The 14,254-nt window shown below is 43.7% G+C and overlaps 1 protein-coding gene across 15 annotated transcripts; it reads left to right on the plus strand.

Moving 5' to 3' along the window:
• Window positions 1-3,160: 3,160 nt before the first annotated feature.
• LOC127294588 (uncharacterized) lies at window positions 3,161-13,227 on the plus strand. 15 transcript variants are annotated; one of them, XM_071818927.1, is made up of 18 exons: window positions 3,161-3,806; window positions 3,964-4,019; window positions 4,133-4,189; window positions 5,353-5,417; window positions 5,691-5,902; window positions 6,000-6,095; window positions 6,191-6,262; window positions 6,351-6,586; window positions 6,679-6,758; window positions 7,310-7,755; window positions 8,399-8,540; window positions 8,740-8,857; window positions 9,093-9,223; window positions 9,315-9,397; window positions 9,481-9,537; window positions 10,012-10,112; window positions 10,209-10,350; window positions 11,971-13,227. In XM_071818927.1, the coding sequence occupies exons 5-8, from the start codon at window positions 5,752-5,754 to the stop codon at window positions 6,575-6,577; spliced, it is 546 nt and encodes a 181-aa protein (XP_071675028.1). In that variant the 5' UTR covers window positions 3,161-3,806; window positions 3,964-4,019; window positions 4,133-4,189; window positions 5,353-5,417; window positions 5,691-5,751; the 3' UTR covers window positions 6,578-6,586; window positions 6,679-6,758; window positions 7,310-7,755; window positions 8,399-8,540; window positions 8,740-8,857; window positions 9,093-9,223; window positions 9,315-9,397; window positions 9,481-9,537; window positions 10,012-10,112; window positions 10,209-10,350; window positions 11,971-13,227. The 15 variants fall into 13 exon arrangements, with proteins under 15 accessions (XP_071675028.1, XP_071675027.1, XP_071675025.1 ...); XM_071818926.1 differs by having other exon boundaries at window positions 11,980-13,227; XM_071818924.1 differs by having other exon boundaries at window positions 3,964-4,049; window positions 10,209-13,227.
• Window positions 13,228-14,254: the final 1,027 nt, after the last annotated feature.

The following is a 14,254-nucleotide window of genomic DNA, read 5'->3' on the forward strand; positions in this document are numbered from 1 at the left end:
ATGATAAGCAATCACACTCTAGTTTGCATTTGTAGGTTCACCCCCTTGTTCTCCGAGTAAACATTCTGTATAGAGAAAATAAGATTAATAACAATTAAGTGTACCTGTCTCGAACGATATGTCTCTTGTAAGCACAAGAGAGAAAAAGATAGTTCTTTCTGAGCAGAGCAGACAAAAGGGTTCAGTTTGCATCACATCAGTTCTTGGCAAGCTAGCCCTAAGAACCTGAAATGCAGAAAATTTACGAACATGAGCCACGTCACTCGTACGCTGTCGGGGATTCTAGCCAGTAGTAACCCTGCCTCATCCATCTCTTGCACCACAAAGACGCTGATGCGTCTGCCTGTGTTGGTCGTATTGGTCAGCAGTAGCCGCAACTTACCTGCTGTGGCCATCATTCCCTTACCTAATGTCGCCGTCGCCATGATCCCCGGGACAGTCACAATAAAGTCAAGCGAGGGAGGAGAGGAAACCGTAAGTAGACGTCAACAGCAGCTGCTGGAATTAAGAAAAAGATAAATAATGCAATAGAGCATATCAAACAAGCATGTAGCAAACATGTGATGACTTGATTGATAAGTGTTGTGATGCCCCCATGTTCTTACTCCCCATTCAGGTTGATATCAAATCGTGAGGGGAATCATGTCAACATACCCATACGGAATATTATGAACCAAGGTGTAAGCACTGAAACAAAAGGTATAATGATCAATTGGTTCAGCAGAGCTTCTACTTGTTGGATCCAATTGATGCTAAATTGTGAGGGGAATCATGCCAACGCAATAAAAAGGAAAATTAGAAACCAAACGGCACTGAAATAAAAGGTAAAGTGGGACACTCACAGTGGTTCAACATACCTGCAATCCATTGGTTCAAGAGAGCTTGTCGTGAATTCTTCTGCCTTAAGTATGGGAAAAGAAGCAAACCTAGATAATAAGGGTACGGAAAGAAATTTTGTAGCCAAGTTCAGCAAGTCACCAGAAAAAGCACGACAGCTATAGCCTACAAATCCCCAAAATAAAACTACTCCTAGTACAAATCTACACCGAAATAAGTTAGGAGACCAGACGACAAGGAAAAGGCCATTACAGAGTACAGACCTCATCTCGTTGCAACCGCAAAACAGGTATCTCATCTCACCCAAATCCACAAACTGGAGGCCTGTAGAGGATAAAAAATGATCAGAATAACTTTCAAGGCAGTTTGCCGGAAGAAGCAAGATCGGTAGTGAACCAATTGGGGGAAGAGTTCTTCATGGGGCAGCGGCTAATGAAAGCCAGAATGGCGCAAGGGATCATCCGGTAGATCGTTATGACGGGAAAAACATGATGGAAGCTCGTCACTTCGACGTCCAGAACATAGCAGGCTCATCCACTATGTAATCGGCATGACACCCCTTTGCCGGTGGCGGCATGTTGAACGGGCGACACAGACATATACCAACCGCAAAACAGGTATCTCATCTCACCCAAATCCTCAAACTGGAGGCCTGTAGAGGATAAAAAATGATCAGAATAACTTTCAAGGCAGTTTGCCGGAAGAAGCAAGATCGGTAGTGAACCAATTGGGGGAAGAGTTCTTCATGGGGCAGCGGCTAATGAAAGCCAGAATGGCGCAAGGGATCATCCGGTAGATCGTTATGACGGGAAAAACATGATGGAAGCTCGTCACTTCGACGTCCAGAACATAGCAGGCTCATCCACTATCTAATCGGCATGACACCCCTTTGCCGGTGGCGGCATGTTGAACGGGCGACACAGACATATACCAACCGCAAAACAGGTATCTCATCTCACCCAAATCCTCAAACTGGAGGCCTGTAGAGGATAAAAAATGATCAGAATAACTTTCAAGGCAGTTTGCCGGAAGAAACAAGATCGGTAGTGAACCAATTGGGGGAAGAGTTCTTCATGGGGCAGCGGCTAATGAAAGCCAGAATGGCGCAAGGGATCATCCGGTAGATCGTTATGACGGGAAAAACATGATGGAAGCTCGTCACTTCGACGTCCAGAACATAGCAGGCTCATCCACTATCTAATCGGCATGACACCCCTTTGCCGGTGGCGGCATGTTGAACGGGCGACACAGACATATACCAACCGCAAAACAGGTATCTCATCTCACCCAAATCCTCAAACTGGAGGCCTGTAGAGGATAAAAAATGATCAGAATAACTTTCAAGGCAGTTTGCCGGAAGAAGCAAGATCGGTAGTGAACCAATTGGGGAAGAGTTCTTCATGGGGCAGCGGCTAATGAAAGCCAGAATGGCGCAAGGGATCATCCGGTAGATCGTTATGACGGGAAAAACATGATGGAAGCTCGTCACTTCGACGTCCAGAACATAGCAGGCTCATCCACTATCTAATCGGCATGACACCCCTTTGCCGGTGGCGGCATGTTGAACGGGCGACACAGACATATATCAACCGCAAAACAGGTATCTCATCTCACCCAAATCCTCAAACTGGAGGCCTGTAGAGGATAAAAAATGATCAGAATAACTTTCAAGGCAGTTTGCCGGAAGAAGCAAGATCGGTAGTGAACCAATTGGGGGAAGAGTTCTTCATGGGGCAGCGGCTAATGAAAGCCAGAATGGCGCAAGGGATCATCCGGTAGATCGTTATGACGGGAAAAACATGATGGAAGCTCGTCACTTCGACGTCCAGAACATAGCAGGCTCATCCACTATCTAATCGGCATGACACCCCTTTGCCGGTGGCGGCATGTTGAACGGGCGACACAGACATATACCTTTGCGAGCACGCCGTCGAAGATCGTGCACCAGAGGATGATGACCTAGGACGTCGTCCTCCCTGACTCCGTGGAGAACTCCCCCCGCCCACCGCCTCCTCTGCCTCTGGCCTCGGCCCTGCTTCGGGTGGTGGCGGATGGAAGACGAAACATCGTGGACGCCGCCGCCGTGCCAGCAGCGAGACCTATCAGTGCAAACATCGTTGTAGGTGCTTGTTGGGCCAAGACGCCGAGTCAACCTGCTAATGTCGTCGATGAAGGGCCCATACCAGTTTAACAATTTGGCCCGGTTCATGAGAATGCACCATGGTCAAATTCCGGAGTAGCAGCCCCGTGATGCTGGGCCGCCCATTTCTCCTATAAATGTTCTAATACTACCCGGCCATGCAAGGGCTCTGAGAGGGGCAAATCCATCTGGTTCGTCCGTTCCACCAGTGCCAATCCCGCTTTTCACTGCAGCCGTCCGATCGGTCATTTTTTTTCTCACTTTTTCTGTGTCCCACCGAGCCAATGACGACTGGGGCCAGCTTCGTTTGGGACCCGGCCATCAGAGGCAGCCTAGGGTGCTCATTCTCGTCTTCTTCCGTCTCCTACCCCGGGAGACGGTGAAAACCTAGATCGGCGTGGAGCCGTGGACGACCCCAATCCTCCCCGCCCCTCTCCTCCCCGATGGCGATCTCCTTCTCCCCCGCGCGGCGACACCGGACGCTCGGGATGGAGCGGCGCGGCGACCAGGCCGGCGCAGTGCCGGGAGGCGCGACGACGGCGGTTCTCGGCAGGAGCCGCCTCCTGAATCTCTCCGTCATGGCGCGAGCGAGCTCCAGATCGAGATCGAGCGGGGGCGGCTGTGAGCGGCCGCGGCGTGCTCCGGCTCAGGGAAGGGGAGGCCGGCGCGAGCTCGGGAAGGGCGGGCGCGGCGAGCTCCGGCTCCGTCTCATGGGGCAGGTGGAGCAGCACGACGCCGGGGCTCCAGCTCGTGGAGAAGAGCCGGTAGACAGAGGACGGCGAGCGACGACCGCGGAGGTACGTGATGACCAAGCCAGATCCACCTTCAGGTAAGGCTCGTCGCTCAATTGCCCCCATGGTCCCGTTCAATCCCCTCTCCAGGAGAAATTTCAATCCCCTCTCTATTGTGCATGGTTTTTACTGTACCTTCTTTGGTTGCCGGCGGTGTGTTCCTGCTTTCGCTCATCTGCTCGTCCTCCGCTGCAGGGTGCTTGGCGACGCTGCTGCGCTTCTTCCCCGGCCTTCTCGACTCGCATAGCCTGGTTTGTCTCCCCCTGCTTCTTCTCAGTTATGTACGTTTCCCCTCCCTGCCTTCTACGTGTTTGGTGAAATGCCTGCATGGTGAGTCGTATGTGCTTCTGTCTGTTTCTTGCAGGTTGTTCCGTCCGTGGTGCTGGCCTTGTTCCACGATCTTATCTTTTTGCACGAGCTGGTTGGTCTTCTTTTTTTTTTTTAAACTCGGTTGGTCTTCTTCTTGACCTCTATCATTTCCCACTTTTCCTTGTTTCGTGAGATGCCTGCTTCCTAATCAGCAGTAAGCATTTGGTTGTTAATACCTCAAACACGTAAGCATTTTTAGATAGATAGTATGTGTATGTTTTGTTGTAGTAGAAAATACCAGTGCGGAATGATCTCGCATTGCCTTATAGAAAGTTCGTTCTTGTGTTGGCACATTTTGTTCTTGAGTCAACAGATTTAATAACAGTTGCACGTCAGCCATATTGAACAAGAAAAAAACACAAATAATTTAAGTTTTCCTTCCTGTTAATTATGTCCTAATTATTTAGGGACCAAGAGTACTTGTTTTCTTGAAGTATCGATAAATTAAAAATAGTTACTGATTAGGCTGAGGAATTCCTTGTAGTTTCTGCTGCTACTTATTATTGTAAGCATGCTTTTATAACTCCTTTTCTCTGATAACACATTTAACTGGACCACTAACAAAGGGGTTTGGGGGTTTGAGTTGCAATTTGATGAGGTAGAGAGCTGAATGTCTTTTCAGATATTTTGGACCCTTGAATTAGTACTGTCGTGAAAAAAGTGATATATTTTCAGATATTTTGGTTCAGCTATATTATGCAGTGTCGCCCCTGTTATATTCCATCACACTTTTTGGTTCAATGCATTTTACTTCATGTAGTTAGTGCTGAGATAAAACTTGGTAATTTTCTCTTCCCTAATCATGTGAAAATTTTGCCTCTTTCAATCTACGAGGTAAATTTTGCTTTTTTCCCATAAGGTAGGTTGCCATTTTGTTGAGGTTAACACAAACTGTTTTGTTATTTACATGGAAGTTATTCAAAGCAAATTAAATGGTTTCCTATATGACCACCAAATTATGTTCAGTGGTGTCTGCTTCTGCTATTGATAGGTAAATTTTGCTTTTTCATAAGGTAGGCTGCCATTTTGTTGAGGTCAACACAAACTGTTTTGTTATTTACATGGAAGTTATTCAAAGCAAATTAAATGGTTTCATGTATGACCACCGGAGTATGTTCAGTGTTGTCTGCTTCTGCTATTGATAGGGACATATAGTGGCATGGCCTTCTGTTCGTTTTGTTTGGTGCCTCATGCATTCTCGTTTTAAACACGCAGGTCTCGCCACTTGAGGATTTGCTAGGGCTGAACGGTGTTGTCTTCTGCTCGCAGCTCCACCCAAGGTTTGTTTCTCCTTATTTAGAGCTCTTGATTTTGGTTAACCTTTTGCTTACCACTGTTTCTGTGTCATAGCCTGTATCCGTGCGTTGTGTCTATGTGTTTACCATTTATTTGCTCCTCAATGTTTTACTACCATGATCCACTGGATGTGCACTGTTGTTTCCGTTTTTATTACTGTTCATGAGGCCCTCGTTGCATGTTGTGCTCTGCCGGCTTTGTTTGACTTGCGTGAGGTGACGGAGGATGGGTCGGTTCTGACATGAGGTGTACTATAGTGTATGTGCAGAGTGAGTTTCTCCTTAAAATTGCTCGTGCCTATGCGTTCTTGCTGTCGTCATGGTTGGCCCTCGTCCTGCCCGTACAAGAGCATTCAGGGTGGCTTCTGCTTCTAAAGTTCGAACCAGTGCGCCTAGGCGCCATAGAGCCCGGTTTGTGCCACTGCCGGCGCCTGTTGGGTTTGTTTCTGCAGGCCTCCCCAAAAGAAAATGTATGCGCTTCATTGTTTTCTTTTGGGTGCTGGTGGGTTCCTTTTGTTTCAGCTTCTTAATGTTTGTGCGTGCGTGCTGTTGCTGGTTCTCCTGTAGGGGATGGTTTCTTCCCTGTTGTTAGTCCAGAGGTTGCTACTAGAAACCGAAAAAGGCGCAAGGTCATACATGATAGGCAGCGTGGGCGCACACCAGGTTGTTGTTTGCTCTTTCCCCTGTTACTTGCTTGGTTTAGCTTGCTGTGTGCTATTTTAGTTCTGTGAGATTTTATATGCCCATGTTTGGTACAGATGCTCCATTTACTTCCCCCTTGGAGCCTTTGTGGGTTGGGTTTACAACAGAGGAGGTTGATATCTTAAAAGGTAATAGAAACCTCATGTGGCTTGTGCTGCCTGTGTTTGTTGCTATCATGTTTTTATTTGCTTGGTTCTGAACCGAGAAAACCTGTAGCTGGCTATGCAGATAAGTCTTACTATGGAGGGCCGGACTATCGTTGTGGCCGGTGTAAGGCGAGTTTCTGGTACCAGGAAAGGGTGAAGAGTGCGTCTGCGATCACTGAAAGGCGAGTTGTCTATAACAATTGCTGCAAAGGTGGGAAGGTCTTTATTGCACCTTTCAAGGAGCCGCCGGAGTTCCTGCGTGCCCTCCTTGATTTCGATGGCACTGTCATCATATAAATCTTAACTGTGAGAAATTACTGTTATACTGATGTTTCTTGCCTGTCATTCATACTCTCATACTTCTTTCTGATGTTTCTTACTGATGCTCCACATCCTAGGTTGCATGTGTGGTTACAGGAAAATGAAGTGACGTCTGCATCAGTTTGTGAACCAAGCAAGAGATGTGCGGAGATCAAGTGTAAGTACGATGCCTGAGCAATACATTTCAGTTGCTGGTATTCTTAGACAATAGTTAGCTTGTCTGTGAATATTTCACTGCCAATTATTTGCCAATTGACAATTCTAATATAGCTGAAATATTTTAAGGCTCGGTAGTTGAATAGGGATATTTTTGAAACTATTTACAGGCTGAACTGGCTGCTGAAAAATAATCTACAGGCCACAGCTACTTTAGTCACATCCATTGTTTTATTTTATCTTCTTTAACGGACTGTGAACTCATACAATGAGGATCCATACGCAAAAGAATTCTGTGTAACTCTGCAGCCACCGGTTAACATCTACTGATTTCATATGTTTCTCTGAATTTCACAGCTTCGTTGTTATTACTGTATTAGCTACAATTCCATGATGATTGGAAGGAGAACGAATTTTGTATCAAAATATAGTTGATGGAATATTTTCAGTAATATTGTTCCAAGATAGATCCATGCACCACATGTGAAACTGAAGTTTCTCTGAAACTGAATGTTTGCATTAATTTTTCTGAAACTGAATTTTAAACTGCAGTACCTTCTTCAGGTAACAGTTCAGGGATGAGGACGGTGGGCTCGTTCAGGGGAGGGCGGCGAGCTCGTTCAGGGGAGGGCGGCGAGCTCGTTCAGGGGAGGGAGGAGGTCAAGCCATCGAGGACAACGACGAGCGCAGCGGAGGCGCAGCGGAGGACCAGCAGCGCCGCAGGGAGGAGCTCGTGGCTGACGGCGAGCGCCACAGCGAGGCATGCACGCGGAGCATAGGAGGAGCATAGGCGTCCGCGGTGCAGAGAGCAGTGGGCGGCTAGCGAGGCAAGCTCAGGCGCGGCGCTGTGGAGTAGGCAAGCGCGGCGCACAGAGCTGACAGCAGCCGGTGGCGAGCGCCGCGAGCTCTGCAATGGAGATCACGGTTGGTCACGGGGGGCGACGACAAGATGATACCTCGACGGCGGAAGACGGAGACGGAGGTCGGGGAAGATCGAGGTTTGAAATTCAAACCGGAAGTCCTATCTTGAAGCATTTTCACTGTTTCTAGACTTTTTTGCAAAAGTTACTTTGTATTGCGGGTCTGACACTCTCCACGGGACGGAGGGAGTACAACTTATTAATGCAAATATATGCAGTTTTAAATATACAGTATATATAGTATACAGATGCTCCTCTTTCCATTTTTGAAATATCGCGATTTTTTGTTCATCTTTGAACCTTACTAGAGATCTATCAAGAACTACAGATTCATACTCGCACTTTGTGATTTTGTTCTTTTTTTCTTAGGATGTCATTTCCTTTGCTAATTCTGGGTGTAGTAGTACAAGATAACTAACTATCCCCGTCTCACCTCTCTTTATGTCTATTGATAAATTAATCTTAGACTCTTAGTCTGCAGTATGTATTGGCTTGCTTAGACTAAGATTCATTTTCTACTTTGAGTGAATTTTCCAGTCTATTTTTTGCATTTAGTTTATGTCAGCACTGGAAATTGCTAGCCTATTATGTCGCTATCTATATTTTGTATTTTAGTTTATCTTTCCATTGAAAAATGGTAGCATAAACTTCCTCTGGTGAATTTGTTAGATATCTATTGTAGCTAGGCATAATTATTGTTATTTTATATGACTATTTGCAGGAGGAGTTTTTTGATCATAGAAAGTCGTTCTTTTGAAAATTGGCTTGAACTTTTACGTGGAGGTATGCCTATATATAAATTCTGGAAGATTATTTCAGATTATCACCTTCGATCTCCTGCATTCCAAGCTTTTGCTTCTATGGTAAGATAATTCATCTCTTAATTGCTTTGATGAAAAGGGAAAGACAGTTGTATGCTTGCCAAATGTGTAAGGACTTATTTTACAATTTTATCAAACCATGATTAAATGATGTACAATGAGTGAACCAATTTTAGGTTCCTTCTAAATTACTCAGTTTGTTCCCTGATTGGTTGATCGAATTCCAACACCTTTCTTGCAGTTTGCATTGCGCATTGGTTGAGGAGTGCCTGGCAGTTGGCGAGAGAAGAGGATCAAAAGAACGAAAGGAGGCAAGATTATTTTATGGTTGTGGAACCAGTCTCCCGGATTCTATTTTAGTAAGCAATCTATTTTGTCACTGTTATAGCATCCCTTTTAATGGTGTTATCATGTTGCCTATTTAGACTGTCTCGACATAGAGAAATATGTGACAGCAAAAAACATAGAGAAATATTTAGGTCATTCTTCTTTGTTTAGAAATGTTCCTTCTCCTCGCATCAATTTTGTTTTAGGTTCTAAATTACTCAGTTTGTTCCCTGATTGGTTGATCGAATTCCAACACCTTTCTTGCAGTTTGCATTACGTATTGGTTGAGGAGTGCCTGGCAGTTGGCGAGAGAAGAGGATCAAAAGAACGAGAGGAGGCAAGATTATTTTATGGTTGTGGAACCAGTCTCCCGGATTCTATTGTACATGCAGATGCAGGTGCAGCCTTCTCCGCCTTGATTTATTCTGGGCAGCTTTCCATCCTAATCTCTAACATGTGTCCCGTCTTTATTTTTTTTTCTCCCATAAGATTTGGTTTGATGTTGAGATTTGGCTGGGTCTCGATTCAATTTTGGCCAGGTGGTGCGCTGAATACTCCTGCTAATTCTAATGGTTTGTCTGGTTTATGCTTTAGTTCTTACCATTCATGTTTTTTAAGGCTTTTTGGTGATGCGTTGTTGTCTCTCGGAATACAGGTATTGGGAAATGCGGCAAAACTTATATGAGCTGGATTTCACTGTTGTTGCCGTGAGGTACATGTCATAATCCAGTCGCTTGACTTACTTACTCCTGCCTATAGTAAAAATGTCGAGTTGTCTCAACTTTGTACCATTTTCCTCTATATAAACTACTTACATTACCAGAGATGTGACTCTTTGTCCTTCACATCCCTGCGATGTAGTTTGAAGTGGCAAGGAACGTGTGATTCATGGCAGATAGGAAAGTCTGGTATATTAAATAGCTGTCGTATGCAATATGGGGTAGACATAATTCAGGCAAATCCCTCTTGAGTTGTTTCTCCTTATATAGCATGATACAACAATCGTTGCCTTTTATTCGCTTGCAATATGAGGTATAATAATCATGTTATCTACGATATTAGTTGCCGTTTTGAGTACAACAAAATAAAGATCCCAGGCTGAAAACATTTTTATTTGTAGCTGAACTGGATGAACGCTTCTGATGTTGTTTTGCAATCATGATATATTCTGAATTTCTATTGGCAGGGTGGTGATGATGTCGCTCTCTAGACAGACTGGCTAAAGATGAAGCGCCTGTTGAGAATTGCCCTTGTTTTATGGGCAGTTCATTTTCGTGAGCAATTTAAGTAAAGCATTTCCATATTCTTCCGATATAATTCTCTTGTCAGTTTATCACCTCCCATTGATTTTTTTTTGTAACCCAGTGCTTTGTGTTCTGGCAGCATTGATTCAGGAATACTGTGGGAAAGAAGATGGATCATCTAGGAGGAAGTTCAGCATATAAATGCTGAGGTGAAGTTCGGACACCACGCTGACTATATTCCCAGGCGCCCACGCCCACGGACTTGGAAGGGGCTGCAGACGGTGAGTTGCAGATTCCTATCTGTATGTTTTTTTCCTTCAGTAGTAGTTCTCTTTTATGCTTCAGTACTTCTATTAAAATTAGTTTGCAGTCCTTACAAAAGAAGCTAGATTAGGTGGGTGTGCTACAAAAAAAAAAGATTGTTGATCAGCATGTCCAGCCAGCTTTTGCTCATCGGTTCACTTTGCATATAGTGTGTAACTGAGATTCTCTATCTCAAAGATGATGGGAGAGATAAAGTGTGAGCAATGTCGTTTTGCTTTAAGAAAACTTTTTTATATTTGCACATTTGCACTGAATATATGGTCTGATAAATAATAGGTGTGCTCGATCCCAGATTTTCACTATCAGTATATAAAACTGACGATGGCTTGTGCAATGCATAGGAGTAGCTTTACAACTCTCTCAAAATGAGTAGCATTGCTGAGATAGATGTGAGCATGGGTGAAGGCAAGGTATCACTTAGAGTGTAGGTGTGTTTTATTCTGGTTTTCCCTGGGAGCAGAATGTGACCGTGAGTGTGGTTGGGTGATCCAATCTGGTCAATATCCGTGTATAGCTCATTCGAAAAAAAAAGATCTGTGTATAGCTCGGCAATTCAGGTACCCAGCTACCTTTTCATTTAATGGCATGTTAAACCTGGTGCATATTCTAGCCAGTGGTGCTTTTGTTATCAGGTGTAAGTGTTTAATTTGATACCCTTATGTTTCTTCCCAAATTTCTGAGATGTCCAAAGTATTTCAGATCCTGACAGGAATCAATACATGCGTGATGTGTTTATTTTACTGCTAAGAATACATGCTTAGTTTTATTATTATTTGGTTCCGTTTCATTGCTGATAAGAACAGATGCAAAGTGTTCTCATTCTCATGTTTCTTCTTACTGTTGAGAACAGATAGTTAGTTAATAATAGACGAACAAAATGATGTCTACATGTTGGTTATGAGAGACGAATATCTCTGTGATGTCATTTTGCCGAACTGCAAAGCTATCATTTGATGCAATGTTCCTGAAATTCAGCTTGTGGTACCTTTTTGTTTCTTGTATGTACATTATAGTTTCTTGCTTGATCATTTTTGCGTATATTCTTTTCTCAAAGGACTACTGAAATCTGATAAAAAAATATATTCTTTTATTCATTTCTCAGATTACTGAAATTAGTCTTGAATATAATAATGGAGATCTTTGATCTTGAATTCTGTTTGGCCTTTTTCACAGCTGTATGCTTTAAGATAGCTGGATACATTCTATTCTTGCATTGGTAAATTTACTTCAGGTGCAGAGAAAATGGTAGCAAAATTCTGTTATTGAATATATTCCTAAACTCTTCATGAACTCATCTGCTTGATTTTTCTTCTCCCATGAAGGCTTGCACAGCTCTACCTTATTATGTTTCCCATCATCATTACTAATTTCATTAAGAAAGCATGGAGATGGAGGTTTGAGCATGTGCAAAATACTATTTTTATGTGATGCTTATTTACTTTGTCACTGCGAAGAATATATTGCACATGTGTCTTCTCTTTTATCCTACTGGGAAATGGATTGGATAGTTTCCTTTTTATGAAAGCAATATTGTTTTCCCGTTGAGAGCCTCCATGATGGGAATGATCAAATTTCAGTGCTTGTAGGTTCCCTGCGCCTTGCTTACTCCCCGGTTCGTCCAGTATTCATAATTCGCTGTTTGCAAGCTGTAGATCAACCAGAAAGCCTTTGTGCAGCCCAGCGACAGCCATGGTGCTGCTTTTCATCTTGTAAAGGAACTTAGCTTATTCTTCAGAATGTTCCAATGATTTTAGTTTGCAAGTTCTGTATGAGTTTCCTTTTGCTGTGAGGGGTGCACCATGTCCCTGCTTAGTTGCTCTGTGGTGAGGCAAACAAATATGTATGGTTCCTGCTTTCTAGGTAATTGATAAATCATTTTGTGTGTTTGCTTTCCATAATTAATGTCATGTAGATTACTGGCTCTTGTGCATTGTAGGAGATCGTGAATGGCAGAATTAGGTTACAGATATTGTGAGAAATCACTGATTGGTAGCCTGTGAGCTAATTTGGAACATCTTTTTTCCTTCACCATGTAGTATCTACCTTAGTTTTGCTATTTCTCAAAGTTTATGATACTATGGATCTTTGTAACTGCAAAGAGGAAATCTAAAAATAACGTGAATCTGTTAAGTGCTCAAAGTGAATATGTAATTTGAGTTGATTTGATGTATTAAGTAGGAGCTTCTTCTATAAATAACTAAATGCAGGCGTGCCGGAGGTGCAGGTGACCATAGCTGTGTACCTTGGTGAGCTTGCTTTGGCTCATGTTTCCAAGAGATTGGCAGCCTGCCTCAAAGGGAGGCGTCACTGAATGCGCTGAGCCGATGTCATCTGAAGAATCAATCACCAAGATACTGCTGCTTCAAGCTCTACCACTGCTCGCCGTCTCGCGGCTCCATGGCCAGGTACGGTGGCGATGTTCTTGGTCCAGTGGAGGCAAGCGCCGTGGGAGAAGAGTAACTTCGGGAGGGGTCAAGGTTGAGCAGGAGATGAAGGGGTTGCCTTGCGCAGCACCGTGCTCGGTTTACCTTGGGCTCATCCTCAAGGATGATGGCAGCAGTCGGGCCTGATCCGGAGGTGGTGTGGTCAGCGAGTTCTCTGCCGGAGGAGGAGGCGAGGAACAACACGAGGTTTCATATCTTCAAATCATTCAGTAATTGATCTTCAGGAAATGTATTAAGAGCGTCGTGCAGAAGTTCATGATTGTTTGACTCAGTTATGGCAAATGAAGCAAATGAGATTTTCATGTATTCTTGTTTGTAGCAAAGTATAATTTTTCAGAAGGTTGGTTTATTAACATTTGCGAAACAGTGAAGATGTTGCTTGGCCCTTTACCATATCACATGCTTCAAAGAGTGGAGCATGTCTCCATCCTCAATCCACGAGTGTGGTAAGCATTCAGTGCTTCATGCTGATATTACATATGAGTACAGGACTAGCCGAAAAATATGCAAGAAAGGCTAAGCCATTTAAACTTGCCTGAAAAAAATATGCAAGAAAGGCTGAACCATTTAAACTTGCCTGAAGCATGTGCTTCAAGAGCATGGGAGTTATGAAGTTGCTTCTTCTCTTGAGTGTTCTATTATCTATGTTGGTGCTCTGAATCTGGTTGATCGTCTGTCAAGCGGAAGGAGTCTTCTCATGCAAGATGAAGAATTTTGCATCATTCTGTGAGGAGATTACATTATCTTTTCAAGGGGACGCTTAGTTATGTCGTTTGATCTCAATGCATTTCTTATATGGAGCCGGTATGAAAATTGGACCAGTATCCCAAGTAGCGTTAGGGACATTTTCCAATTTACTTTGCTGGTTATAGTTTGTGCCTCCAAGATTAATAACCACCACTAATTTCATTACCTCTTATCTGAAGAAAATATCTCTGCATAAATCATGAATTCCATTGGAAAATCTAAGAAGAGACGGGAGGGAGCTGATGTACCTCGGGACATGTCAGAAATGAAGGTTGCTGGCAAGGTCGCCCTACTCTTACCGAGGACACCGCACTGCCAGGGGAGCCATCGCCTCAAGCACGCCACAAGGCCCCACCGAGCCGATTGTCCCAATCATTTCAGGACCAACCCTCACCTGCACGAATACAAATAGGCACTTACCCGCATGGATACTTCCCAAATGAGCAATTTGGGAATTGATCTTACATTTTTCAAAGGGAATGTGATGCCTTGAATCCTACTTATTGTTTATATCATTAATATATCACTTATTTGATAATTGAGAGACTACGCTTAATTTTCTTTTGAAAACTACTTCCATTGTATGTAATTTTGTTTGGTTATATGCTACAACATAAATATTTTTCATAAGGTTTGCAACTTTTTGTTTCAAATTTTTCATTAGTGGAAC

This window comes from Lolium perenne, chromosome 4, assembly GCF_019359855.2.
Source record: "Lolium perenne isolate Kyuss_39 chromosome 4, Kyuss_2.0, whole genome shotgun sequence".
In the NCBI taxonomy this organism is placed as follows: Eukaryota; Viridiplantae; Streptophyta; class Magnoliopsida; order Poales; family Poaceae; genus Lolium; species Lolium perenne.